General features: G+C 35.9%; 1 protein-coding gene across 16 annotated transcripts in view; it reads right to left on the bottom strand.

Moving 5' to 3' along the window:
* The window catches only part of LOC101745685 (protein lap4), an 82,569-nt gene that overhangs the window by 37,814 nt on the left and 18,043 nt on the right, over nt 1-26,712 (bottom strand). For 11 of the 16 annotated variants that reach the window (XM_038011693.2, XM_062669025.1, XM_062669022.1 and 8 more), the window contains exons 4-13: nt 20,062-20,182; nt 19,672-19,964; nt 19,346-19,591; nt 19,065-19,234; nt 18,240-18,329; nt 16,930-17,039; nt 14,287-14,469; nt 13,470-13,598; nt 11,524-11,679; nt 7,294-7,363 (exon numbers count right to left, since the gene is read on the bottom strand). In XM_038011693.2, the coding sequence (XP_037867621.1) occupies nt 7,294-7,363; nt 11,524-11,679; nt 13,470-13,598; nt 14,287-14,469; nt 16,930-17,039; nt 18,240-18,329; nt 19,065-19,234; nt 19,346-19,591; nt 19,672-19,964; nt 20,062-20,182 (1,568 nt within the window). The remainder of the gene's footprint in view (nt 1-7,293; nt 7,364-11,523; nt 11,680-13,469; nt 13,599-14,286; nt 14,470-16,929; nt 17,040-18,239; nt 18,330-19,064; nt 19,235-19,345; nt 19,592-19,671; nt 19,965-20,061; nt 20,183-26,712) is intronic. The other 5 variants (XM_062669024.1, XM_062669030.1, XM_062669027.1 and 2 more) reach the window with 3 other exon arrangements.

The raw sequence follows: 26,712 nt of genomic DNA, 5'->3' as shown, positions 1-26,712 counted from the left end.
TGAAGGGTGGGGCAGCCGTTGTAACTATACTGAGATCTTAGAACTCATATCTCAAGCGGCATTTACGTTATAGATGTGTATGGGCTCCGCTAACCACTTAACACCAGGTGGGCCGTGAACTCGTCCACCCATCTAATATATATATAAAAAACGTATCTCCGTAAGTTAGCCCAAAAGTAGTCAAGCATTATTAAAGACACACGTAATGGTAAAATACCTGACACATAGTTTTAGAAAAAATCAAGTACCTAATGTGAATAGGAACAAAATGTTCACTGTTGTGTAAACTGCAGGGCATAGCCGGCGGGTTCACCACAGGTGTCAACCGTGAACATCTCCTTTATCGGTCATCAGTTCGTGAAACCGACGCGACACGAGAAATCCGCAAACTAGTTTTATTTCAGAATGCATTTATTTTGAACGCAAAAGCTTTAATGATTGAAAACTATTTTAACAAAATAAATTAGATTATGAAAATGAGATATGCGCCTTGTGTCGATAAAAAAAAACTACAACTCAATTCTTGTATTGTTGCACTTTATAAAATCTTGTGTTAAACTATCAATTGTATTATTCAATAATTACTTCTAAATATAGTCAATCGTGAGTAGTTTCGTAATCGCAATTTATATGTCAAACTCAATAATACTAAAACTAAGGAATACCAGTTAAGATTACGTTTCAAGTGAACACTTCGTCACACGAAATCGTTTTAATGATTCACACAAAAGTTGCAGTACCTTCGTGTCGAGGCATAACTATAGCTTCTCGCATTTCTTTCCCACCTATCTGTTACGTAAGCGAATAACTAGTACGAAATTGTAAAAATTTTAAAACTTGTACAAAAAATATATATATTTGAACTGTATCTTACAATATTATTTTATTTGAAAACACATAGGTACGTCTGGGAGGTTTAGACATTTTTGTTTAATGTAATTGATACTTGTCGAAATCCATAAACGTTAGATACGCATTAAAGTTTTCTTTGGGTGCGTTGTGTGAATATCTTAATTGCTGTCTCAAACACCACGTTGAATACAATAACAATTTTATTACCAGTTATTCCATTAAATTTGACGAACAATAAGAAAGAATGGTACCAAATAAAATATAATTGAACATTGGAATTACATACACATAGATAACGTTGGATCGCCAGCTTTCTCTTAGAAAATTGAAGTACCAATAAAGGTACCGTGAAATTTCAAAACAAACTATTTTTTTTTACTTACGCAATTTGTTATTGAGATAGATTTAGTATCAAATTTATTTATTATAAGCATCTTAATAAAAACAGTACAAAATAGCACGTAAGAAGCTTACGTGTTATAAACAAATATTATAAATGAGATACATTACTTGCTTTAAAAGTGAACTCCATTATTGAGCACATAACACCACGTATGGCGGTTTTGGTGAGCGCCATTATAATTCTCGTATGGATTATTCACACAAGATCCTATAGGTACGGGAGTGCGATCGTATACTAAGTACGGGTCGCAGAACATTAAGTACTGTGGACACGAGACACCTACATAGGTCTGGTTCATTAGAGCGCACCAGTAAGTGCGGGGAGAGTGTTGCAGCTATTGTTGGCCGGGGTCCCTGGGGAGAGTTGCCCTAGATTTCGTCCCGTTTACATTATTATGTATAGAAAGCGTACATTTTCATTAGGGTTGATAAGTAGTCGTGTCCTAAGGATTAGAAAGTATATCGAGCGAAGCGTATATGACGTAGTTCAAATCCCACATGCAAAGCTAATGTTTTTCTAATGTTTTTTCTAAAGAAATACGTACTAAAAACATCCAACTCTGGTGGCGGAAGAACCCATAATTAGACTTCAACGATGAAGTATCATTACAAAGATTACAAATTTGCGTCAGTGCTGGTGGTAAGTCACATTATGAGCCCGCATGGGAAGATCCTACCATCCAACCTATTTAAGTCAATATGCAGTTCAGCAACATTCCGATCATCAACATTCCGGTTCCGAAGATGATTCGCTGTTTCAAGTACAACTGAAACTTACACATGTCTCAAGATGTAAGTTGTGATGTCTATGGACTCCAGTAACTACTCAACACAATATAAGCCGTGGAGATTTTCCCCCCATCAAAAGCAATTAAAAAAACAGGGGGCGATCGCATAGGCCGACTGATGCTAAGTAGTTACAAAAGAGTGTTGTTTCACTTATATTTCTTTCGTCAAGTTTCACATCACATCACTAAATAGTCAATAGCGATGTTTGTGTGTAAATAAATATACGCAATAGATATGATCCTAGCAACTAGGTGGAACGTGAAATATCGCAGGTTAACAACTACATTAGTCCCTACTCAAAGTAGCTTTCTACGTTGCAGAATTTCTACCCGGATTCTACTGAATGCATCTCGCCGCATATATTTATAATGCACATTTTCAAGCAAATTTCTAAGGTAACGGTTCTCACAGCATTTAAACTCTTAATAGTAGCTAAAAATTTAACAACGGTCGTTAGAGACCGATTTTGTGAAATTCTTTAGCTAAAGATTTCTTTTGTTAAAAAGATATGTACATACCATAGTCGTACACGGTAGGTTCCATTTCGCTGATGCGCACCCGTCGTAGTCCTGGTCTCGCGGGCAACGTATAATGATTGTTCGAATAGTTTGAATAATCTCGTTGGACCGAACGATTAGACATCCGTGGTAGAGTGCCGTGAACGAAAATTGAAGGATCATTGTACACCGGCTGATATGGCGGCTGATTTGGCCGATTAACAAATTGATCACGAGGGTCATGCAGTCTCGGATCTCTGAACTCGACGTTGTCAATGTACGGATTACTCCTCTCACGGACTTCGTAGCCATTGTTCGGTCGCTGATATTGATTTAATACTTGTAGACTCTGTCCTGGATACCCGCGCTGGCTCGGTTGCCTGCGGTACTTGTCGAGAATATCGAAGGATCTATTTTGCGGAGCTGAGAACCGGTCTATGGCGAAAAACTCGCTGACCGGCAGCCCGTTGTTTGAGCTGACGTTACTGCGATTACTTCTTGTGCTGCTTCTATTACTGTTTCGGCTCAATGAGCCATCACCGCGAACACTCAACTTTACCTCGAGTCTTTTGTCTTTCATTTTTAATCCGTTATTAACTTAAGTTTTTCTGTATACACTTTCGCCTGAGGTTTTAGAGATCATAATTTGATAAGTGGTTTGCTATTAAACAAATTGTAATGTACACGAATTTATTTATGTTATGCAATATCTCACCTATCACGATTTTGACAGACTTATTTTCTTCTTGCCCTTATCGACTTATGTACCTACATGTGGAGGGATTGGCACGTAATGAACCCGAAGTCACGTAATGTACATCAGCTTTGTTATTATATACATATATGTAGGCCTATCACTATAATGTAAGCATTTATTTATATCGTTAAACATGAAAGATATTTCATTAGTTCTAATGTTTTAAGAAATGACCAGAGGTCGAATATTATAGTGGCGTTGTTAGAGTTAATTGAGGTCAAAATGTTTTGTGCGGTGTATGCGTGAATGCGACTTTCGAACAAAGGTACCATCAATCCCGCAGCGAACAAAACTTTTTGTAAATGCACGAGAACAAAAAAGTGACAGGGAATAAATTCAAGATTGATTTTGAGATTAAATAGGTATTTAAACTATTTAAGACTATCGTGGGATTTTAATTAGAATTAGGTACATTATTATATCGTCGTTGTCTAACCAAAATCTGCTATGTGCACTTTTTGACCTTTTCGCAGAGTTCACAGCCCTATCTACCGTATAAAAAAACTGTTATGTGTCTATAGCTTTAATATTTATCTATAGCTTTCATTTGATACAGTTCTTAAAAATTCACCTTCATACAAAATTTTATACGAAGAATATTTTACTCGTTCATTCAAAATAGAGTTTTTGCACATAGCAGATTTTGGCTTGACAGCGACGATATAACAAATAGAATTCAAGGACACGAAATAATTCGTTGAAAATGGATTAGGTAACCTTCAAACGAATATCTACCCCGAATTGAAATTCTAAAGCGATTACTTTTGTACATTACGTAAATTCAATCCTCCAATAAGACTTGCGAGAATTAGCCCTGGAGAACACTGATGTTACTTTATGTGAGCAGTACTGAAGCACGCGATATCTCCATAAAGACCAACTCTATACAAACTGTAATTTTGTTTATACAAAACGAACAAATCAATTTTTTCGTGGCACATAACACAATGTTAACGAAACGTAACCAATTAGCGTTCCTATATTAAAACGATATACACTAGTTTCTAATAAAACCGCTGCCTCCGAATGTGTCGTGTTGTACTGAAGCACAAGCTGAGTCGTTTCGTATTTAATGGTATGTTGATAAGATAAAGCCAGTTCAATAACTTTTGTCTTAAACAAATATGATGTTGAGTAAACAGAGGGGTCATATGCAATCTTTATTACCAATAAATCCCAAATAAACTTTCAACGGGCGTTTTACTTTTGTATCCTGCCCACGTCATCGAATTATGGTTGATAATTCTACCTTGAGTAAACAGTTACGGAAAATCTCACTGGGTCAAGGTTAAGCGTCTTCTACGCACATGTCTTATTTACATTTACGGCGTGCCGGGCCTCATAAGTGTGATTTAGCCTTCGTTACAATTATCACACGGTGAATAATAATTTACAAGAGTGCAATAATTTCTAATCATTTATTACTCATTATTTAATAAGATTCATTCCAATGTACCTACTACTTTAAATTTTAATCGCTTTAAACTGTTATTTGTCATGAATTGAAATACAATTTAAACATTTCGTGGAAAAACAAAAGAAAATAAGACAATGAACGAACGGCGTCATGAATTATTGGAGCGGGTAACGCAGAAACAAAATTCATCTTTCATTATATCGTCTTTTCGCATTACAAGTGTACAATTTCCAAAAATATTCGAAATTGAATTAATATGCGGAATCATTTGGTATAACCAGTATTTTACTCATAAATGCTGTCAAAAGAGCGTAGTTTAGTTTTAGTTTTCTTTTTTTTAGTTTACCTATATTTTGACTACTATTAACAAAATGAATACACAATTTTATCTTACTTTAAAAGACAGATAATGTAACTGGTAAAAAATAAAAAATAAACGTTGCAAATATGATTAATATTAAAAATATAACATGTTAAACATTTAAAACACTCTTCTGTAAAATTATTAAGTTTTGAGATTATACAGTTTTGATGCGAGAAGACGATATGACCGTGAAACGTGAACATTTCGATATGGACGAATACAAGTGTAAAGGAACTTGTTATTGTTTGTACGACAATTGCCCAAAACACGTCATTACGGATCCTCCCGATCCATTAACGTTGCTTTTGGGTATCACAAGCACCGGTCACCGTCCTCGTCGAACCCGTCGCTGGCGACGAAGGGCTCGACGAGCGAATTAACTTATAGTCACAGTCCACTGAGTTTCTCGCCGGATCTTCTCAGTGGGTCGCGTTTCCGATCCGGTGGTAGATTCTGCGAAGCACTGCTCTTGCTAGGGTCAGTGTTAGCATCACTCCGGATTGAGCCCCGTGAGCTCACCTACCAGTTAAGGTTACGCCGAAATAGCTTCTCAAGGCTGAGGTAAGATAAAAAAAACGAAAAATTTATTTAGATATCACAGAGGGATCCAAAACAGACACACTGTTTGAATAGGATCGTTTTATTACTGTGGGAAAAGGCTGCGCTCTAAGTGGCTTAATTACTGACACGGTTCTTTAGGTGTCATTAAAGGCACTAGCAATTTATAAAACGTGTCACTTGCACAGCAGTTAGTTGTATGCAGAGAAAGTAGATACGTACGTTCGAGTTTAGGATACGTAACATATAATTTTGAGTATATGGAGCAAGACGAAGTCCACAGTGAGTTTGCGAACGTGAATCAGATACACAATTCACTGAGCTGCCGACATTAAACTTTATAAATTTAACTTTTCCTATAAATATATAGAATAATTCGGTTTGACCTTCACGCGTTGCTTATTCACGACGTTTCTACAAATCATTAGCGTTATAACAAATGATAATTTACTTTGAACATTATCGATAAGTATATAAAATAGTTAACAAATAATCACTTTGAAGTAAACACTCAAGATACTCTTGTGAACGATATAAACGATTTTAGCACAAACTAAAACCTCTACACAGTTGATACATAGTTAAAATACTAGTTTTAGAAGATGCATGATGAGTCACGCCGTGCTTTAGCGTAGGTTTTAAGTGCACGCACACTGCCGTAAGTCACTTATGTATCAACATTTTGGATATGTATTTAATCTCGATCACTTGTTTCCATTTCAATTTACTTAATTTTATATATTCCGCGAGGAGTCATTTTAACTACGAGCAAAGCGAAGAACTGAGCCATCGTATACGGCACGGTATGGCACGTCGAGTGCACGAGATAAGCTGATAAAGTCACGATATGGATTTTATACGGCGACAACATCGAATAATCATTTCTAGGTTTCCTTTTTGCGTGTGTAATAACATTATCGAGAGACTAATACCGGGCATTGTAAACATCTTATATAAATAATACGGAACTAGGTTGTATGCGGACCGGTAAAATTGCCATACTTAATGACCCAAAATTGGTTACTCGCGTAAATTATCACAAAATAAAGTTAACCTATTTAAGTGGCCAAACTAACGGCACAGGAATTTTCTGTCGAGCCTTATGATACACGAACCAATATGATACACAAAACGTGCATGGAACATCAATCTATACTTCTATACTAATCTATACTAATATTATAAAGAGGAAAGATTTGTTTGTTTGTTTGTTTCGAATAGGCTCCGAAACTACTGGACCGATTTGAAAAATTCTTTTTCCATTAGAAGCCGAGATTGTTCCTGATGAACATAGGCTACTTTTTTTATTTTTTTTTCTATTTTTTTTTTTTGGTTTCATGTGTGTTTTAATGTTTCCGAAGCGAAGCGAGGGCGGGTCGCTAGTAATATTATAAAGAGGAAAGATTTGTTTGTTTGTTTGTTTCGAATAGGCTCCGAAACTACTGGACCGATTTGAAAAATTCTTTTTCCATTAGAAGCCGACATTGTCCCTGATGAACATAGGCTACTTTTTTAAAATTTTTTTTTTTTTGTTTCATGTGTATTTTAATGTTTCCGAAGCGAAGCGAGGGCGGGTCGCTAGTATTATTATATTTTTATGAAAATTCCCAATCACATTTATCACAATGACGTACGTGTTATGAAATCAGAGACTTACCGTCTGGAATGTCTTCTGTGGCTTCTTCGTCGGGTTTGCGTTCATCGTTTAGTTCTTGTTTCTTGATCGCCTGTAAAACGAACATATTGAATTTGTTTTGCAAAAATTAAGCCTACCTCACAATCAATGTAATCTTTTGATACATTTTATATGCTGCTTACTACTTCAAAACCTCAAAATTTCTCTAAAGAAGTGCACAATGATGTATTACGCAAAACCGTGCTAGTGTAAATTAAATAGGCGAGATAATACAAGTACGTGCAAAACTAAAACAAAACCCAGTACAATCTTAATTGAAATCTGAAGCCGAGTTATCTTGGACACGCATCTCACCCGCGCTATCCATCCTCCTGCTGCTTTCAAGCACCTCATTTTAATAAGTACCGAATAAAGAGCACTACGAGAAAATAGCCCGATCTTTTTAGCTGATTTATTTGACACAACTCCGTTATTGAGAAAGCGGCACTTCACTTATCGATTAATCGCGGCACACGAAGCATTGTTGTGAGCGGTACGGTGGATGGCAGTCATTTCTGCGAGCCTCGCGGAGGGTCTGCTGAGAGCGTCGTGCTCGAGGGCCCGGACGCATCAGCCCGGAACAGCCGTGGTATTCCGACAAATTACCCACGCTTGGATCGTGCTTATAGTAACGGCGCGATTCTGTGGTGTTTGTTACACTTTTTATGTACGGAGTATAGTTTTTTTTTAATATTCTTTAACCGTTATATAGCTTACTAACAGATGATTTACAACAAGATACGTAAATATACTGTTTCGCGATTTAAGACGCGAATATTTGTTTTATAAATCGTTATTTGTTAACACGTTTACTGCGAACGAGTACATCGCGAAAACAAATCTCACGATTCTATTGTTTCTGATGCTCTCTCGCCGGCAAGAAATGCAGTCTCGGTCCGCGCGTCTGCTTTTACTCTTTCGCGTTATTGTGATATCGCAATTTTGATGCCGTCCCGATGAACGGAATAATTGTTCGATCGCGGTGCTCGATAAACGTTAATTTGCTTTATAATTGTTGTGTATTGTTTTAATTTAAGTTGCAATGAAACCTAATACATATCACTGTTGCATGGTGCAAATTAACTATTATTTTTTTATTGCTTAGATGGGTGGACGAGCTCACAGCCCACCTGGTGTTAAGTGGTTACTGGAGCCCATAGACATGTACAACGCAAATGCGCCACCCACCTCGAGATATAAGTTCTAAGATCTCAGTATAGTTACAACGGCTGCCCTACCCTTCGGACCGAAACACATTACTGCTTCACGGCAGAAATAGGCAGGTTCGTGGTAGCTACCCGCGCGGACTCACAAGAGGTCCTACCACCAGTAAACTCTTTAAACTTCTCAACTTTAATGACACATTTGTTATTATGGTATGGAACTGATTTACATAGAACGTACTTAAGTTTCACACAAAAACTCTAAAAACATTTATATATAATATGTGAAACGTAGAAAAATAATTTCACTTATATGACCAGCAAGTGAGTGCCCCTTTGCAAATAAATGATTTACATCTCACGATTTACGTCGTCGCAAAACGTCAACGGCAGATAAAACATAATTGATAGAGGTTGTAGCAAACGCAGGAAATTATCCCGGAAACATAATGACATTTACTGATTGAGATAAGTATAGACGGACAGCGAGAGAAAGCACGTTCATAGATGCTGTAAGAGGCATTTTATCAATGCAGAATGATCTTAAATGCCGTATTAGTATCTGTTACAACAACCATTCAAATAATTTCGATTTTGTTTACTTTAAAAGCATATTTGAAAATAAATAGCATAGTAAAAGGGATTTTTTTTACATACCTATGCTGATAGCCTTGAGAGGCTATTTCAGCTTCATCCTAACGTGTAGTTGAGCTCGCGGGGCTCAAACCTGATGACGTTGCTAACACGAACACTAGCAAGAGCCGTGCTTCACCGAAACTACCGGCGGATCGGAAACGCGACCCAATGAGAAGATCCGACGAGAAACTCAATGGGCTGTGTCTATGGGTTAATTTACTCGTCGAGCCCTTCGTCGCAAGCGACGGGTTCGGCGAGAGCGGTGACCGGTGAAAACAATGAATTCGTGTGGTGTCCATTAAAATATTTAGATTTGAAAGGTCATTCTATTTGAAAACGATCAACATAGAATTCGAAATTCCCTATCATATCTGTATTATTACACCAAGACAAACCGTTTTAGTACTTTTTTCTTTTCGGTTTATCAAATGTTTTTCTTTTTTGTAAGCTTCAATGTTATCCATAAAAATTATGATATCAAGCGAATCCATATAGACATTTTTGCAGTTCACACCTTATGCTTCTGAAGTGAAAATATTTAAGACGAGACGTACATAGGTGTTTAAAGATTCTCATCATTTATTAATGTGTTCACTAAACGAAAAACTAAATTGCGTTGGTAATTTATAATTGCTGCATATCTTCGTTTAGAAATAATAAAGCTTCGTGGCATCCAGGGATAAATATGGGGCTGCCCTTACGACACCACTACTAGTATCTTCTCTCGAATTAGGCGCGATAACTCCATTCCTGCCTTCAAATCTTTGGCCAGCCTATAGCGTCACTTTCGATAGAGGGAATACATTCAGTGCCCACATTAATACAGTACGAGCCACATTGCTACTCGATCGACTTTACCCCGTGAACTGCAAGCGAAGTAAATTGTCCCTTCGCAATAAGGTGACACTACAAAACTTCCATACGTTCTTTCATGACCTATGCAAGTTTAGTATTCGCTCACGCGGCCCGCATGCATGTAAACGCTCTTCAGATCATCCAATCCCGTTTCAGCAGGATAGCCATCGGAGCACCGTGGTAGGTGAGAATGTTGATCATTACGACGATCTAAATTTAGAAACGATACGTATTTTAAGGTAGCGTCAGAACGCTATTTCGACAATGCGGCGCGACATGATAACCCACTACTCGTGGCCGTTGCTAAATACACATCCGATTCCGACGACGGGTAAAGCAAAACCACCGTCGCCCGAAACATATCTTGTGGTATCCCCAGATCCATTTTCGGTGCTTTTAGGCGCTTCAAGCTCCGGTGACCGTTCTTGTCGAACTCGTCGATTACGATGAAGATTTCGACGAGAGAACTAACCCACTTTTCTAACTAACGGAGTTTCTTACTGGATTTTCTTAGTGGGTCGCGATTCCGGTGGTAGATTTTGCGAAGTACTCCTCTTACTAGAGCTATTGTTAGCAAATTCTCTCAGGATGAGCCCGTGAGCTCGCCTATATGTCCGTCTGCGTATACATAGCTGGAATAGCCCCTAAGCTACTAACAAATAGGTAGAAAAAAAGGGATAAACTGCTGTTCAGTAATTCGATTATAATGCAAAGTAAACAGTTACAAAAGTGGCGCACGCAATCTTGAAGCAGTGCACACTGCGTATAAACTGTTAGCAATGTTTAGGGAAGATTTAGAAATCGAGGTCAGATTATAACCAGGGCAGGGAAGATAAAAGCTAACGTTATCAGCACAATGTTGATTCCCTTTAACGTTATAAACTGAGAAAATGAAACGTTTTCGTGTATATCGACAGGATGATTTTGTCGATATTTTTTTACATGATATGATTGAATACTGAAATAATGCAAAGTACATACAACTTAATTAAGAATCACTACCAAGTCCTAGCCAAAAATTGCAACGTCGTTTGAAAACTTAATGAAAACATTCGAGGTGCTGTCGTTTTGTTTTGATTTTCAGGAGTTTCGAAGCGTACTATTTAGTTTCTTGTTTCTTGTATCGAAATAAACGTCGACATTAGGTCGGTCACAGGCGTCACGCTGAGACTTATAAACCAATAAAGCCCAGCTCAAAGGACAAATGCAATTGTTCATAATTTTCAGATGCTTTGCTTTAAAAAAAACAATTTAACAGAAACTGCAAATACATTTTTTGCTATGAATTTTACATTTTAAGCTCAAAACAGTATAAAATCAGAAGTAACCGATTACGGATGTATTACGCTGAAAGCATTTCGATGATAACACATGCAAAGCGGTTTGAGTAAACTTAAAATAGATTTAGCGCAGATTCCCAACGCCCACAGATGGCGGCGCGGTGCACGTAACACAATTAAGCGTCGCATCGAATGTTAACTAAAGCGAGATCATGCCAATGAAACGTCAAGAGATGGCGTTACAGTCGAATGTGGAAATGATTAGCGTGCGACGGCACCTGCGCTATGAGGTCGCGCGCCCGTCCCGCGTCCATCATGTTGACGCGTTTGTTCTTGAGGTGGTGAGGCGTGTCGCGGCGGTGAAGGCGGCCCCCCGCGCACCCAGCACCGCGCTCCTCCACCGAGCTGCGCCACACCACGCGCTTCTCGCCCCGCTACTCCACCACCACCGACACATCCCCGACACGTTAACGACTGACTTACAAAAGGAGTTCCTCGAATACAACCAAGCGCACATATACTGTTTAGGGTGGGTATGGAAAATGTTGTCACTACGATAACATATGTGTACTTAGTGCGACTTTTTAACGTTCTCGATAGCGTAAAAGTTAGCCCAATTTTGTATGCAGTTGGAACAGCGCCCCTAGCGGCAAGCGTAGGCAAACGATCCCATTCCATACGAATATGACCTAACTTTTACGCTATCGAGAACGTTAAAAAACTCGCACTAAGCACACTGATGTAAACTATTAACTAAAGCCAGCTCTAGCTCTCGCAGGCTATAATCGCATATTATTTTCATCTCTATTATCGTATTCGAGTAACTCCACTAGTCGCAGCCTGCCATTGAACCACTACCACCGCTGCTCGGGTCACTGTTAACATTTCATAAAATAAAATTATTCTATACCACTTCTTAACTTACTTCGCATTCAACTTTTGAGAATGGTAAATTCGGAATAATCGCATCTCCAGCCCTTGTTTCCTTAGACTATGTAGTCTGTAAGGGAACCGTTCCCAAAATCCAATATTTAATAATTCTACGTTTATTTAATTGATTTTTTTTTTGTAAAAGTAATTTATGCGTCTATAAATAATTATTTTATTAACGCGCAGTTTAAAGAAACGACAGTGCCTACACTTGTCGGATTATTTTACACCCATGTGCAATGCAAATAAATTAATTCACTTAAATACCATTCTATTACGGAATTTGCGATTTTAGTGTTATCAAATCAAGAATCCCCACCATTTACGATTTTGGGTTACCCGAAACACGAGCGGCGGTGGCAAGGTCTGAGGAAGTTAGTTGTCTGTGTAAATGTAACGCAATGCTGAATTGCAACTCGTCGCCGATCATACAATCTGATAAAACTGGAGGAAATATTAAAAGGACCGATTTGTAAGGCCTTTAAGGCTTTAATCAATTGCTTGTACGCATATTGTATTCCGCGAGCGCGTTGCATTTTTTTTTTCTTCAAATTTCGGATTATTATAGAAAGTTAAAAGATTTTAAGGAAATAAATTTAAAAGATTATTTCATCTACTAGTGCGTGAATATTACCAACCAAGAAACAATCATGATGCTACCAAAATATTACACAAACTTAACATTGAAACATAGCATCATGATTGGTCTTAGGAGTCATTGATTTAGTTACTAATTGTTATTAATATTATTATTATCTAAATTATTGCATTAATGCATGTGTTAATGTTAAAATAAATTAGTAAATTACTAACCAAAACATAATATAGATAAATGTATTTTTGTATTTGTGCTCATGTTGTTATCCCAAGCCGTCACTTATAAATTATTGCCGAACTTATAAACCTTTCTTTTTCGTAATTCGATCATATAGTCCATATGGTGTATATATATTACTGGAACCCTAATCCACCCTAATCTTGAGACACGAACAAAACCTCTATTCTACTGTACAACCACTGTTCCACCATAGGCTACTTCGTAGCAGAAATACGCAGCTCTGTAGTATCTACCTGCGCAGGGTCATAATACGCTCTATGACCAATAAACTTCTTGATATGATTGCTTGGAAAAAATTGGGTAAAATCGACCAAAACCTGCATCGTAACGCTAACGTACACACACCGACTACCTTAGTCCACGTACATTATTATTGAGGCCGTAAGTGATATGTTTTCATTAACACACGTCATAATACAATATAATTAGTGATTAGTGTACTATTATAAAACCCACCTCAAGTTCGTCCGAGTCTTCGTTTTCATCATTTTCAGTTTCAGAGGAATCCCGATCCACTGCAGTTATAGTGTCGCTGTCGTCGTCTTTAATTATTTCCGGGATCTCTTCGATTTTCTGTACCTCGTCCTACGATATAGAACAACAAATTGCTTTTATAAAAACTAGAAATGAAATAACCAGGTCGCGATGCCGATATTAATACAAATTTTGGCCAATCGACATGATTAGCATGCAAATATCGAAAGATCTGATTCCACCTTATACGGTTTAAAAAATTACTTTCTCTATGTCTCGTTAGTTCGACCTAGAATACCATAAGTTCAAATGGCATTCGGACATGTAAACCACAATGTGTCTGGTCTACATCTATACTAATATTATAAAGAGGAAAAATTTGTTTGTTTGTTTGTATTGAATAGGCTCCGAAACTACTGAACCGATTTCAAAAATTCTTTCACTGTTTGGAAGCTACACTATTTCCGAGTGACATAGGCCATAATCATTTTTGAAAAAATTAGGGATCCTTAGTAAAACTCCAATAATGTAACCAGAGGTGTAAAAAATTACCTAAAATATTCTTTACATCGCGTGCCCTGCGAAAAACTATTGATGATAGAATAAAAATAATGTACTACGACTTTGTAGAACACATTATTTACAAATAGTGTCACGACAGCATATGTTTAAGTATACAGTTATACCGCAATAATTGTTCTTTTATTTAAAAAAAATAAAACAACGTCGAATATCGTTAAAATTTTTGTTAAAGACCCGAGCGGAGCCGGAGCGGGCCGCTTGTTTTAAATAAACTCACCTCTACTTTCTCTTCTACGACTGGAACAATTTTTATAGGGGACAAAGGTAATCCGTTCGTAGTGGGCGATTCGGTCTTCGCTGGTTGCGTGATCGCATTGTCCGGTGATCGTCCAGCCAAAAGCTTGTGAGCTTTCGCTTTCAAGTCTTTCGGATGAGGCGTGTTCTGTCTTACGAACGGTGTCTGTGAAAACGATAACAAATTCTAATTTCTATTTATTTATCAAAAACTAGTTATTAAATACGTTTAGAATATCTTTTTATAGAAACCATGCAAACATGCTTATAAATAAAATTATAAATATACCTCAAGAATAAAAAATCTTAATGCGAATAAAACATTTCCAGCAGCACATAGATCGTTCAAGCTTACATGTGCTTAAGATATATCGGTGATAGTTAAAATACTAGAAATATTGAGTGGTGTTAAAATTTATCATTTTCGATTATTATCACACGGAATTCCGAAACGAAATAAACCTTCTTTCGTATATACATATTCAATTTTAGCATATCAATTAAAACAGAATACTTATAAGAAAGGTTTTAAGTATTATAATGTCTACTTTAAGAAATTGTCTCACTGGTAATTGCCAATTAAACGAATAATCATATAATTCACTATGAAGCGAGGCTGAGTGAATCACAGGATATGATATCACATCCAATCTTCTGTGTGCGAAGCTAAGACGTCTTACTGATATCGACTTATCTACGCTAAGTGCAATTTAAATATGAACTAAATATATAAACTAACAAAGTGCGCTGCGTTGTAAGAAATTGACGTGTTCAGTGTGTACAAAATAATACGGAAAAAAAAACGAAAAATCATTGAGCAAGTGCATTCATTGAATTGCTGTTTTTAATTTTTTTTATTTCGTTAAAAAGATTTTGTAGAGCTACGTGAGTGAAAGCATACTGGGATAATTTGTTTTGGCACAAGTTCTTTGGTTAGTGATAAACGATTACTGTGTAACATGTATGCTGAAGGTTTGACGTCACTTAGGTAGTAAACTAGGATTGCGTTAATCTACTTTTAGCATAAATAGGTTTCTCTCTAATTACTGCGAAAGAGCAAGAGGCTGTGTTATTGCAGCTTAAAATCGACTCGCTGACTGTGCATTCACAACGTTTTATCATCTGTTTGATTTTTAATGAAAATTTATAATACTTTTTCATGATTAGATAAATTTAAGATGTACCATACAAATTGTGATGTTTCTTCGCATTAAACACGGTAACTCGATGCGTTTCCGTTATATACTTTTGGATAGAGTTCGAATCGAATTCTACTACTACGACGTCAGCGGGTATACACGCAAATAGCGTGCGGATATAGTGGCGCCATCTGTTGTAACGAATTGTGAATGCACCGCGCGAGCCGCGTCGCCGTGTACCTCCGCGAGGTTAGTTATAGAGGAGGAGAGCCGTTGCAGTGAACTCCTCCGTTGTGTTGTAACTAGCTTGCGAACTACATTAATCGGTCGACGGAACGACAACATCGACTGTGGCGCGAAGGAAGACTCAGAAAGTGTCACCTCGTCACTGTCCTCCTGAATCGATGGGACCTTAAAATTGAATTCATTCTCACTAAATAATTAAAATGTACAAACAAATATTAGTTTATATACACGTTTTAGACGTTTCGAAACTGAACAAGAATTGTACGTTAACTTAATCTAAATATGCAAATAGATTTTAATTTAATTAAGTAATAAATTACTTTTCAAAAATTCAATAAAGAAATCATTTTTGTGCATTTTTCATTTCCCCTTCACCAAACGCTTAAATTACTTACAACCAATATTCATATTCAATTAACAAAAGTATGTATTTTTTATGAATATTTACTTTCTTTAAGAAGAAAATATAACTAAAATTGTATAATAAAAATTCTTATCTTCAACCGATGCATAGAAACATGATTAATCTACTTGATTTTCGGAAACTCATCCTATTTTGTTCATAGATAAAGAAAACGTTACTGACATTTTTTTACTTAAATAATTCAACAGATGTGATAATATTCACGGTTAAAGTTATATTTGCATTTATTTTAAATGTATTTTACATACATTTGTATATTTATCATATGTATGAGTATGGTGTCTTCTATTTGAGAATAATGTAATATTAAGGTCGTTTTGTTTCACAGTACATTATATTAATATTGTAAAAACTAAATACAATTACAATAATCCAAAATAAAAACAATATTACAAATTATTACAGTTCCTTTATTAAACTAAAACTAGTACATAAAAAAGATAAAAATATCGATTAATGAGATACGCAAATTTTAACATTAATATTCCTATTTTATTTCTAATCACAGTGAGATAATAAATATAAATAAAAAAAAACTCAATGTTACATAACTGTTCAGCACAAATTATTCAAACGCAACGAGTATAGAACTCAACGCCAAATACGCCCTTTGTCTTGAAAAGTTACCTCGAAACTTCCTCCTGAACCAACAACTTAATCTAACACTACCGTCTCTGATCGTACTGCCTGCACTGTGAAAGCACGTCTGTACATTATATCTAAAGTGTTTATAAGCGTGTTTCTCTGTACACGAAAACCTCCAACCTGCCCTCGAGTACGGAGGTATCTTATATGAAAAACAACAACAGTATCTCACCTCTCGAACGTCCGAAACGTCTTCCGTGAACTTAACGGAATGAGTGCGCGACGCCTCCTTCTCCTCCCAATCTTCGTTGTCCGAATCACGATCGCGGGAAACGCTCGTATCTGTTAAACCAATACACTTTTTAATGCGGACATGTATATTCTGTAGTGTTACCATAATAATTTTAAAAGCGGGACAACCACAACGAAGCTGCTTACAAATTACCAAAGAAAAAAAAAGATTCGCAGCTTTTACGACATTGCTAACAGCGTATGACTACCAAAAAATGTTTATTTCACAATTACATAAGGCGATGAGAATATGAACATGGAAATGCGATAGAAATTTACGTGTTAATTGTTTTCGATCTGCCATTTATCTATATATTAATACGTGAAGCAAAAACTTGGGGTTTTTTTACGAAAATTGCGGAACAGAGGAGTATGAAATTTCCCATACTAATAGAGAATATAGAGAAGGAGTGTAGAATGCTGTTTTTTTTTTTATTATGCATAAAAAATACATTAAATCAATTAAAAAAACATTACACAAACTACCATGTATTTGACACAACCCATAGGTCAAACTTTTTTTATTGTTTAGTCTGTAGTCAAATTGAGAATAGAATAAATATTGTTGGGTCTTTAATATTATTTGCCTGTAATGTAACCTTGGCGAAATATGTGATTAAAGAAGTAAAGTTTTTGACCATAGAACTATAATAATGTTAAAACTTATAATTTAAATTAATAATTATAGTCGAATTTCGAATTCTGTGGGACCACTAGTATATACCTATATTATAACGTGAAACGTTATATGGCGACAAATTATGTGTGCAATAATATCTATCTATGTACATCGAGCTCGTCATAACAACATCACGTATCCTTAACCGTTTTGACCTTGCATAGATATGCAACTTTCGATAAAGGTATTACGTTTGACATTCGTTACAAAATTATCAACCAACTATTATGTATTTAGACATTAAGAAATGTAATTGTTTGTCCACATTTACGTCACTAAATAAATTGCACCATTTCATTATTATTTTTTTAAATATGGAACGTTTTAACGAACGTAATCACAAAAACCTGCGACATAATTTAATTTAGATTTTAAAAAAAATGTCTACTAAAAAGTACAATGAACTTATTTTCTGGGATGTTCACCGATAAAAATAATTAAAAATATACAGTGCGCATTTTAATCTAATCTACAAGTGATAATACATATTGAAAGAAACCAATTTAAGATATTCATAATAGGATCGAGTTTGTGTGTAGTAGGTACAGTGAAGGAAGCTATGCGAGTCTTACCTTTGATATTATCAATCTCCCCCGACCGTGATATATATTTGTGATCCCTGTACCACTGTCCACTGCCGACTTCTGATGTGTGTTCCAGCTCTATTCGTGGTGTGACAAGTGCATTTAGTATATACACAGCAAAAACAAAACATAAGCGTTAGAGAGCATTTACATTGTATTCATTTATCCATTACTATCAATTTCAATCATAATTGAAATCGAATTCAATTGTAATTGCTCGCTAAAAGTTGCACAACAAAATGAAAGCTCGAAAAAGCAATGGCGCAAACTTTACCATAAAAGCCTCACTTTCACAAAAAACGCACGGCAGATAAACACTGCGTAAAAAATATAAAAAAAAAAACAAACAAACAAAATCCGTGTCATCACTATTGAAGTAGATACTTGTTATATACATAAAATTTCACTAATTAGGTGGACGTTTCTAAACTTTAGAAATAGAATAAAAAATCAAAGTGCACCTATACAATGGTAGTACTACATACTATCCGAATATTATCTGTGCCATACCGTGACAGATTAAAAGCATTCGGAATAGGGATGTAACACTCGTTATTGAGTAAACAGCAAACGACAGCCGAGTCAGTGAACTCAAGGTGATCCAAATAAAAAAATAAACATCATCCAATTGAGGTGAAATCGCATCATGACTTTGCTAGTTTTGGCAAGGCAGGACACACTGACTGATCGGTCGATTTCTAAGAAGACTATTCTCGGTTTTTCTGAGCCGAGTACTGTTTCTTCATTAGTTTTTCTAACACCAAAAGCGTATCAGCAGCGTGTGAACATTGAGTGAAATACTTTCCTTCTTACCTGGTTGTTGAGTGTAACTGAGCTGCGGTAAGAGGAAACAAGTAAGGACGTTCTCCCCGGTGCTTTCGTCTCTGTCCGTTTGGAAAGTCAAGAGTGGTTGCGCTTGGTTTTCGGACAACCACACCGCTTTTAGTTCCAAATTTACCAGCGTGTACGGAAGGTATTGCAACCTGAAATATATCATCGAAATAATCAACATAAGGCATAAAATAGTCTAAGCTGATTCCAATGTGTATTTATGATTACTTTACGATACAGTTTCCAACTGAATTAAGACTTACCGATTTCCGCTTACGTCCAAAACGTGAAGTGACGTACAGTTCCCTAATTCGTTCGGCAGTTTCGTCAATTTATTATCTCTTAAACTCAGGACCCCTAACAGCGTCATATTACCGATATCCATCGGAATTTCGGCTAACGAATTTCTATCTACATTCAAAACGGTCAACTTGTTGAGATTTCCAATAGAGTCAGGCAATTCCGTTAAAAAATTCTCCGTTAATATAAGCTCTTGTAGATTTGTACACCTGTAAGAGAAATAGACTGAGTTTATAAATAGTTCAAGATAAACTAACAAAATGAAACATATCTTAAACAGTGAACTAACCTTCCAACGTTTTCGTTTAATGTATGTAATCTATTTTGGTCCAACTTCAGTATAGTTAACTTGTATAAATGACCTATACCATCAGGTATGGATTCTAACATGTTTTGGGAGAGGTGCAAGTCGGTTAATGATGAAAGTCCGCCAATTTCTTCTGGTATCTTCTCTAATTTGTTCTCACTAACATCTAAGCAGATCAGCGCTTTGAGATTGCCGATCTCAGGCGGCAAATACTGCAACTTGTTATGGTCCAACCAAAGTTCTTCTAAAGCAGGAAGCTCTCCAATAAACCCTGGCTGCATGAGCATAAAATATATTGAATTATGTTTATAATTCCTAACAACAGCGACGCTACAATATAATAATTATTATTATTTTTAAGCGATTACTTACCAATTCCTCAATTTCATTATCACCTAAATCTAGTCTCTGGAGATTGGTCAAATTCTTCAAGGACTCTGGCAGTGACTTAAGTAGGTTTTCTCGCAATTCCAAAGATTGAAGTGACACTAAACTGTAAAGAAACAAATACTATTTTTTATTTACGAAAATTGCATAATCTGCTTAAGAATTGATGTTTTCTTATATTATCTTTATTTGTATATCGAGGAGTGAAAGACTATTTGGTTTAAGCGAGATTTAATTAAAGGACCGTTTTATTTGGTACTAGCTGACCCGGCAGACTTCGTAGATAGTGCCTCAATCGATAAATAAGAGAAAACAAACAAAAGGAATCCGTCCGACGGGGGACACATCAAAGGAAAACCAAAATTGTTATTTTTGTTTAATTCCGAGCATTTTCATATTTATCTACCTTTTAAACCTTCTCTGGACTTCCACAAATAATTCAAGACCAAAATTAGCCAAATCGGTCCAACCGTTTTCGAATTTTAGCGAGACTAACGAACAGCAATTCATTTATATATATATAGATATATAGATTAGCATCAACAATTCAATGGTTTTGATTGAACTCCAATTATGTTTACCACATTCAAATAGGTGAGGAAGATTTTTGTCATGATATTTCTTCCAAATTTTAAATTGCTCTCCTGTAAATTTGCAAAAATGTCGCTTGAACCAAATAGCCTTTCATCTGTCGATATGTACTTAATATTTTGCAAAGAAACCCTCCATTAATGACCCCGGCAACTTTGCCAAGAATATTAAGCTGCAATATTAAAAGAGTGCAATTTATTATAGTATTATTGTCATAAGGTAGTAGCATTATAAAGTAGTAGTATTGTTGTTATAAATATATTAAACTATTTCACTGAGTAATCATTTTTTTTAAAACAATTTCTCGCAACATGGACATTGTAAGCTGTAACCTTCACGGAACAGTGTGATATAATAATTTGATGAGGCAAACCAACGACTCGGAAACACAATGGAATGATTGCCGCAGACTGTCGTCTCCCACCATGTAGAATGCACCGTTGCAAGGTTAGATATAACACAATATAACACAAACGAGCATATTCTTCACTCTTACAGAATTTAAAATAATCATGGCGGTCACCTCTTCAAGAATGTTATCAGATCCAAAACAGTTTATTTTTTCAATATACCAAATTGAATTGAGGAACTCCATATATTTGTTCGATACGTTGTTTTACGTTCAATTACCTTTTATGTTTAGTAGAAACTGTAATAATACGAAAGATATACAAATTTGTATAGACAATAATATGACACTGTTATAAAATGTTAGCAAGCATTCCAAAGTTCGGGAGTTTTACATGTGTAGTCACGAATAAAGATTTTGCATTACAAACGGTAAAAAGTACGTGACTGTATGACTTCCTGCTAAACGCGCGAAATGCTACTACTATATTATAATACTTCACGCTAGTTGGCTGTTTGTATTCTAAATTAAAACATAAGAGTGAATTCTACAAGTAGCTGTGGGCGTGGCACTCGTCGAATCATTATATGAAATTATACCCCATACACACAATCAACATTAAAAAATGTACTTTTATGTGTTTTAAAATGATTTTTTAATAAAGCACGCACATGATTTAGTTAGTTACTGTGACGGTTTTATAGAAAACCAGCTAAAGTCGACAATTATGATGTACAAATCGATACACACCACTATAATTCACAAAATGTTCTAAACATACGAATTGAATAATAATTATATAGCACCCAAAACTTATTAGATATAAAATATAGTGATTCGATTTTTTATAAAATAACACTTCATCCGTAATATTAGTAGATAGTAGATAAACGTAATTATTAACCTTTAAATTGGTAGAAAATGTTTTATGAAAATAGTGACAAAAAATTACTGGTGGTAGGACCTCTGAGTCCGCGCGGGTAGGTACCAACACCCTGCTTATTTTTGCCATGAAGCAGTAATGCGTTTCGGTTTGAAGGGTGGGGCAGCCGTTGTAACTATACCTGAGACCTTAGAACTTATGTCTCGAGGTGGGTGGCGCATTTACGTTGTAGATGTCTATGGGCTCCAGTAACCACTTAACACCAGGTGGGCTGTGAGCTCGTCCACTCATCTAAGCAATAAAAAAAATATATTTCAAATTCGTTTAAGTCGTCATATGATTTCCATTTGTAGTATGATGTAGGATCTTTAAGTATTTATAAAAAATAGTTAAAGTGATTGGCGGTACTTTCGATCAAAATAAAACGATTGATTACGCTGTACACTTTTAAATTTACGGTAAAAAAAATCAGCGTGCTGTTTACTGATAATACGCTTCGAGCCACGTCATGTTTGTTTAGAGCCTTGAAGCCACATTCCATGGCTGATGTCAAAGTACTTAGCGCCGGTTTTGTACCAATGCGCACTGATTCACTCAAGTCGTTCTATACCAACAGACTAATTAGTGTAACAATAGGAATCTGTAGTAAGCGCATTTCAGTTAGCATGGTTCGATGTTCGTGGCCTAATTCCAGAAATAGCAATTTAACAAAGATGTTTTCTTGTTAATTATACAATACGTGAAACCGCAATGGAAACAAAATCATTTTCGCAACGAACGAATATTTCGTTAATTACTGTTTTTGGAAGGAGTAAATAAATAATTCAAGTTTGGAGTATGCTATTTTTATTTTTTATGGAAATATATAAAACCTCATCACATAGATACAATAGCTGAAATGATAAGATAAAGCACTGCAATATAAATGTTCGTTCCGCCCTCACTCAATAAAATTCTTACTACAGATAACGTTTTATCCCTTAAAGTGATTTTTTACTTTTATTTCAGATTGTTAGTGTTCGATAGAAAAGCAATGTGGTCTTTAAGATATAAAAATCTTAATTTACTTAACATATCGTGTAATTTCCGAATAAGAGTAGCATCAATGTTTACAGACAAAGCTAGAATGAATGTGATCTCCAGACATTTCGCCCACTTCTGTGGCCTAATCAGTATGGCAACCATTGTAATTATTGATAAGAATTTGCGGTAGTTGAAATCTTCTGGCAAGTATACCTTTTTTCTAATTTTAATACGTGCTAAGACGTGCTCACAAACGTCTTACACTGTGAAGGAATTTCGTCGTATCATAAAGATAAGGACCGCAACATTTACGTTATTACTAGCAGTCGAGAATTATAATATACTAGCGGAGTCCCGCGTGACGCCGTGGGTCGAAGCTAGTGTAAAAAATTTGCCTAAGTTACTCCTTATATCATCAGCTACCTATCAGTGAAAGTCCCGTCAAAATCGGTCCAGTCGTTCCAGATTTTACCCGGAACAAACAGACAGACAGACAAATAAAAAAAAATGTTATTTTGGTATATGTACTGTCGAAGAGTGCAGGGGAGTCGTTTAGTGGGTAGGCCCCTAAAAACATACTTGGGCCCGCGCCACGGTTTCGCAGTCGCGGACCAGTCCCACATAGCCGGCGCGCCCCCTAGACGCGGGGACCTCGTAGGAGGTTCGGCCCCGGCCCGGAAAAAAAGGTATATGTACTGTGTATACATACTTACGCATTTAGTAAAAAGTGGTTATTTTATTATAACAAACAAACACTCCAATTTTATTTATTAGTATAGATTATCTATTATGTAGTAATTAATTGTTACTGTACTGTTAGTCGTTTTTTCATTTTTTTATATGTAACTACCATTCCGTGAGTAATAAGTGAGATGTATATTATATAGTAATATATATTTCTGAGAGAAAGGATTATCGGTGGCCCGGAGGTCTTTCTATTTTCACAACAACAGGTGAGCGAGCACTTTGAACATTATATTAAGAAGGAAAACCACAAATTATAACGTATGTTTGTGAATAATAGGCTTCGAGGCACGTCGTGTTTTACTTGATAGCCGGTATTAGCAATATTGTCAAGTGAACTACAATTAATCACTAAAAATGACGAAATGAGGTTTTTTTAATAATCTAATTGATTTCGACGAGTACTAACCTAAATGTAAGAATATATCATTTATAAATTTTGATACTTTTATAAACAGTACACAATATATACCAGTAGTAACATTAGTCGTTCCATAAACAGACGGTAATTATTAAATAGATTATCAATACGTACAATATGCCATTTCAAAGCCGTGTGGTTACTTTACCTTCTGTGAGACGGTAAGGATCAGTACAATTGTAACATAAATTTAGGCTACAAAGCACTCATACGTAAGATTTAAGAGAGGATATAGTCTCTATTCTGATGTAATTCAAACATCGCCCTAAAAAATTATTACTAATTGAATTTCGCGGGGAAACTCAATGTTTTTTTCTTTATCAGTGTTATACATCAATAAACTTGATGCAAACACAAAAATCGAATTCACTTTGATATTTTTAAGGAGTGCCTTATCGCAAATAATTTAACCAATAAATACCCATTAAAATTCGAGCCGAGGTCGTATGGCTCCCTCCTTACCGTTATGTATTCCGCGAGAACAATTCTGACAATGTTAAAAACAAAACGATGCAGGAATTAAAAGTAATATTGACCTTGCTTTAACAAATCTATCTTTACGAAATTTAGATTAAACAGACCGTCCAGGTTTGTGTTTATAAATATAGGGCAAGGGTCGTCTTCAATCAAAGGGATGCCATTACTTATTCACGTTTTTTTCTTTTTTTTTTTTCAAAACCTTTCCCGAATTACCATAAAACCGTTTTATTTATATTGAAATGCGAAAGCTTTTAAATTTTCCAATAAATCAAACGAAGGGGACCTCAAAGGTAAGAGAAAATGGAACGTGAATTTCATAATTTGCTTATTTTGGAGAGATTCATGAGTGCGTGTTCACGTACATGGCACATAATTAATTCAGTTAATACTAGCGTATATATCAGGTGATATACCGAATGATCATGGTTCTATACTCTTCGTATATACGAGTGTTACTGTGCTACTTATAATATTTTGTATTCAAGTTTAACAATATTTGCTATGTGTATGTGCATTACTATAATTCTCATGTTGTATTTGTTATTTTAGTTATGTGTTATTTGTTCTACACACACTCATCACTTTTTATTATTATTCTCATTATCCTCTCGCAGGTCTGCTGGAAGAGATTTCTTAAAGAAATAAGCAGTGCCTTTGTACATAATTTTCCTATTACTCTGTATTATGTCCTCTTTTCTGTGTGTACATAATTAAATAAATAAAATAAATAAAAAATATCAATGTATTGTATCCTTAAATGAAATTATTTTTCATTAATCCACACAGAGATCAAATAAACTGAAAGCGGTTTCAATTCTTGGTAGCGATTTAAGTAATTGATCAAATAGCTCAATGATAATTTTAGATTATTACAGAACGTACATTCAACAACCGTTGTTTATCAACATTTAATGTTTGAGCTGTATTATGGATCTTTCTTTTTTGTTACCAAGTCGTGAATTAACTAATAGCGGTTTCATTTTTGTAATTATTGCGATTACCAATTATTATTTTTGACCGACTCGGTGATGGAGTAGTTAGAGCTCCTGATTGTTGTGCCGAGGGTCGTGGGTTTGACTCCCGCATGGAGCAAACATTCGCGTGATGAACCGGTTTGTTTGTTCTTTGCTGAGTGTTTATTATCTATGCATATGTATATATTTAAACGTGTGTAAGTATGTATCTTACTGGTGGTAGGACCTCTTGTGAATCCGAACAGGTAGGTATGACCACCCTGCCTATTTCTGCCGTGAAGCAATAACGCGTTTCGGTTTGAAGGGCGGGGCTGGGCTGTCTTTGAAACATACTGAGACTTTAAAACTCATATCTCAAGGTGAGTGGCGGCATCTACAACGTAGATGTTTATGGACTTCAGTAACCAACCAGTGAACTGTGAGCTCGTCCATCCATATATTCAATAAAAAATAATAATAAAAAAGCATGTCAGTCTTTGGTACCCATAACACAGGGGATCCTAATTTGGGGCCGGATAACCATCCGTAATTAGGTCCCAGTTATTGTTTATTATTTTTGTTATCTAACGGAACTGCAATCTCGTATTAAGGAGTATTTATTGATCATTAGTCACCGCATCAATATTATGGATTGTACGATTCAATGGAGCGTGACTGTGATATAAAGCTTAAACGACCTACATGACACACACGTATGATATTTCAACACCGACCTTCAGCCGTGATTTACTCGTGGAAAAGGTTTAAGTTTCTTAGCCTTTACTTATTTATACTTAAATCGTAAGAGCTCATCATTTAATGACCAGTTTTATATACTTTTACCGGAATTTTCTTCGACATCAATGGGGGATGTATTGGTCAACCACTATCCTATCTATTTATGCCGCGAAGCATTCATGCTTTTCAGTTTGAAGACAGTAGTCTTCGACGCTCATGTTTCGAAGCATGGCGGCGTTCACTTTGTGATATATATTTATTATTGTATTAATTTTTTCCTACCTTATTGCTGGCAGCCCTAAAGGGTTATTTTAGCTACTCACGGACTCGGTCTAAAATTATTGCTAAATCTGTCCCTAGCAAGAGCACTGCTTCGCTGCTTCTAACTCCGGATCAGAATCGCGACCCAGTCAGAAGATCCAGCGAGAAGCTCAGGTGCACTATGATCTCGTCA

The sequence above is a fragment of the Bombyx mori genome, chromosome 6 (assembly GCF_030269925.1).
Source record: "Bombyx mori chromosome 6, ASM3026992v2".
NCBI lineage: Eukaryota > Metazoa > Arthropoda > Insecta > Lepidoptera > Bombycidae > Bombyx > Bombyx mori.
The sequence above is the reverse complement of the archived record's forward strand: the minus strand, read 5'-3'. Positions and strand labels throughout refer to the sequence as shown.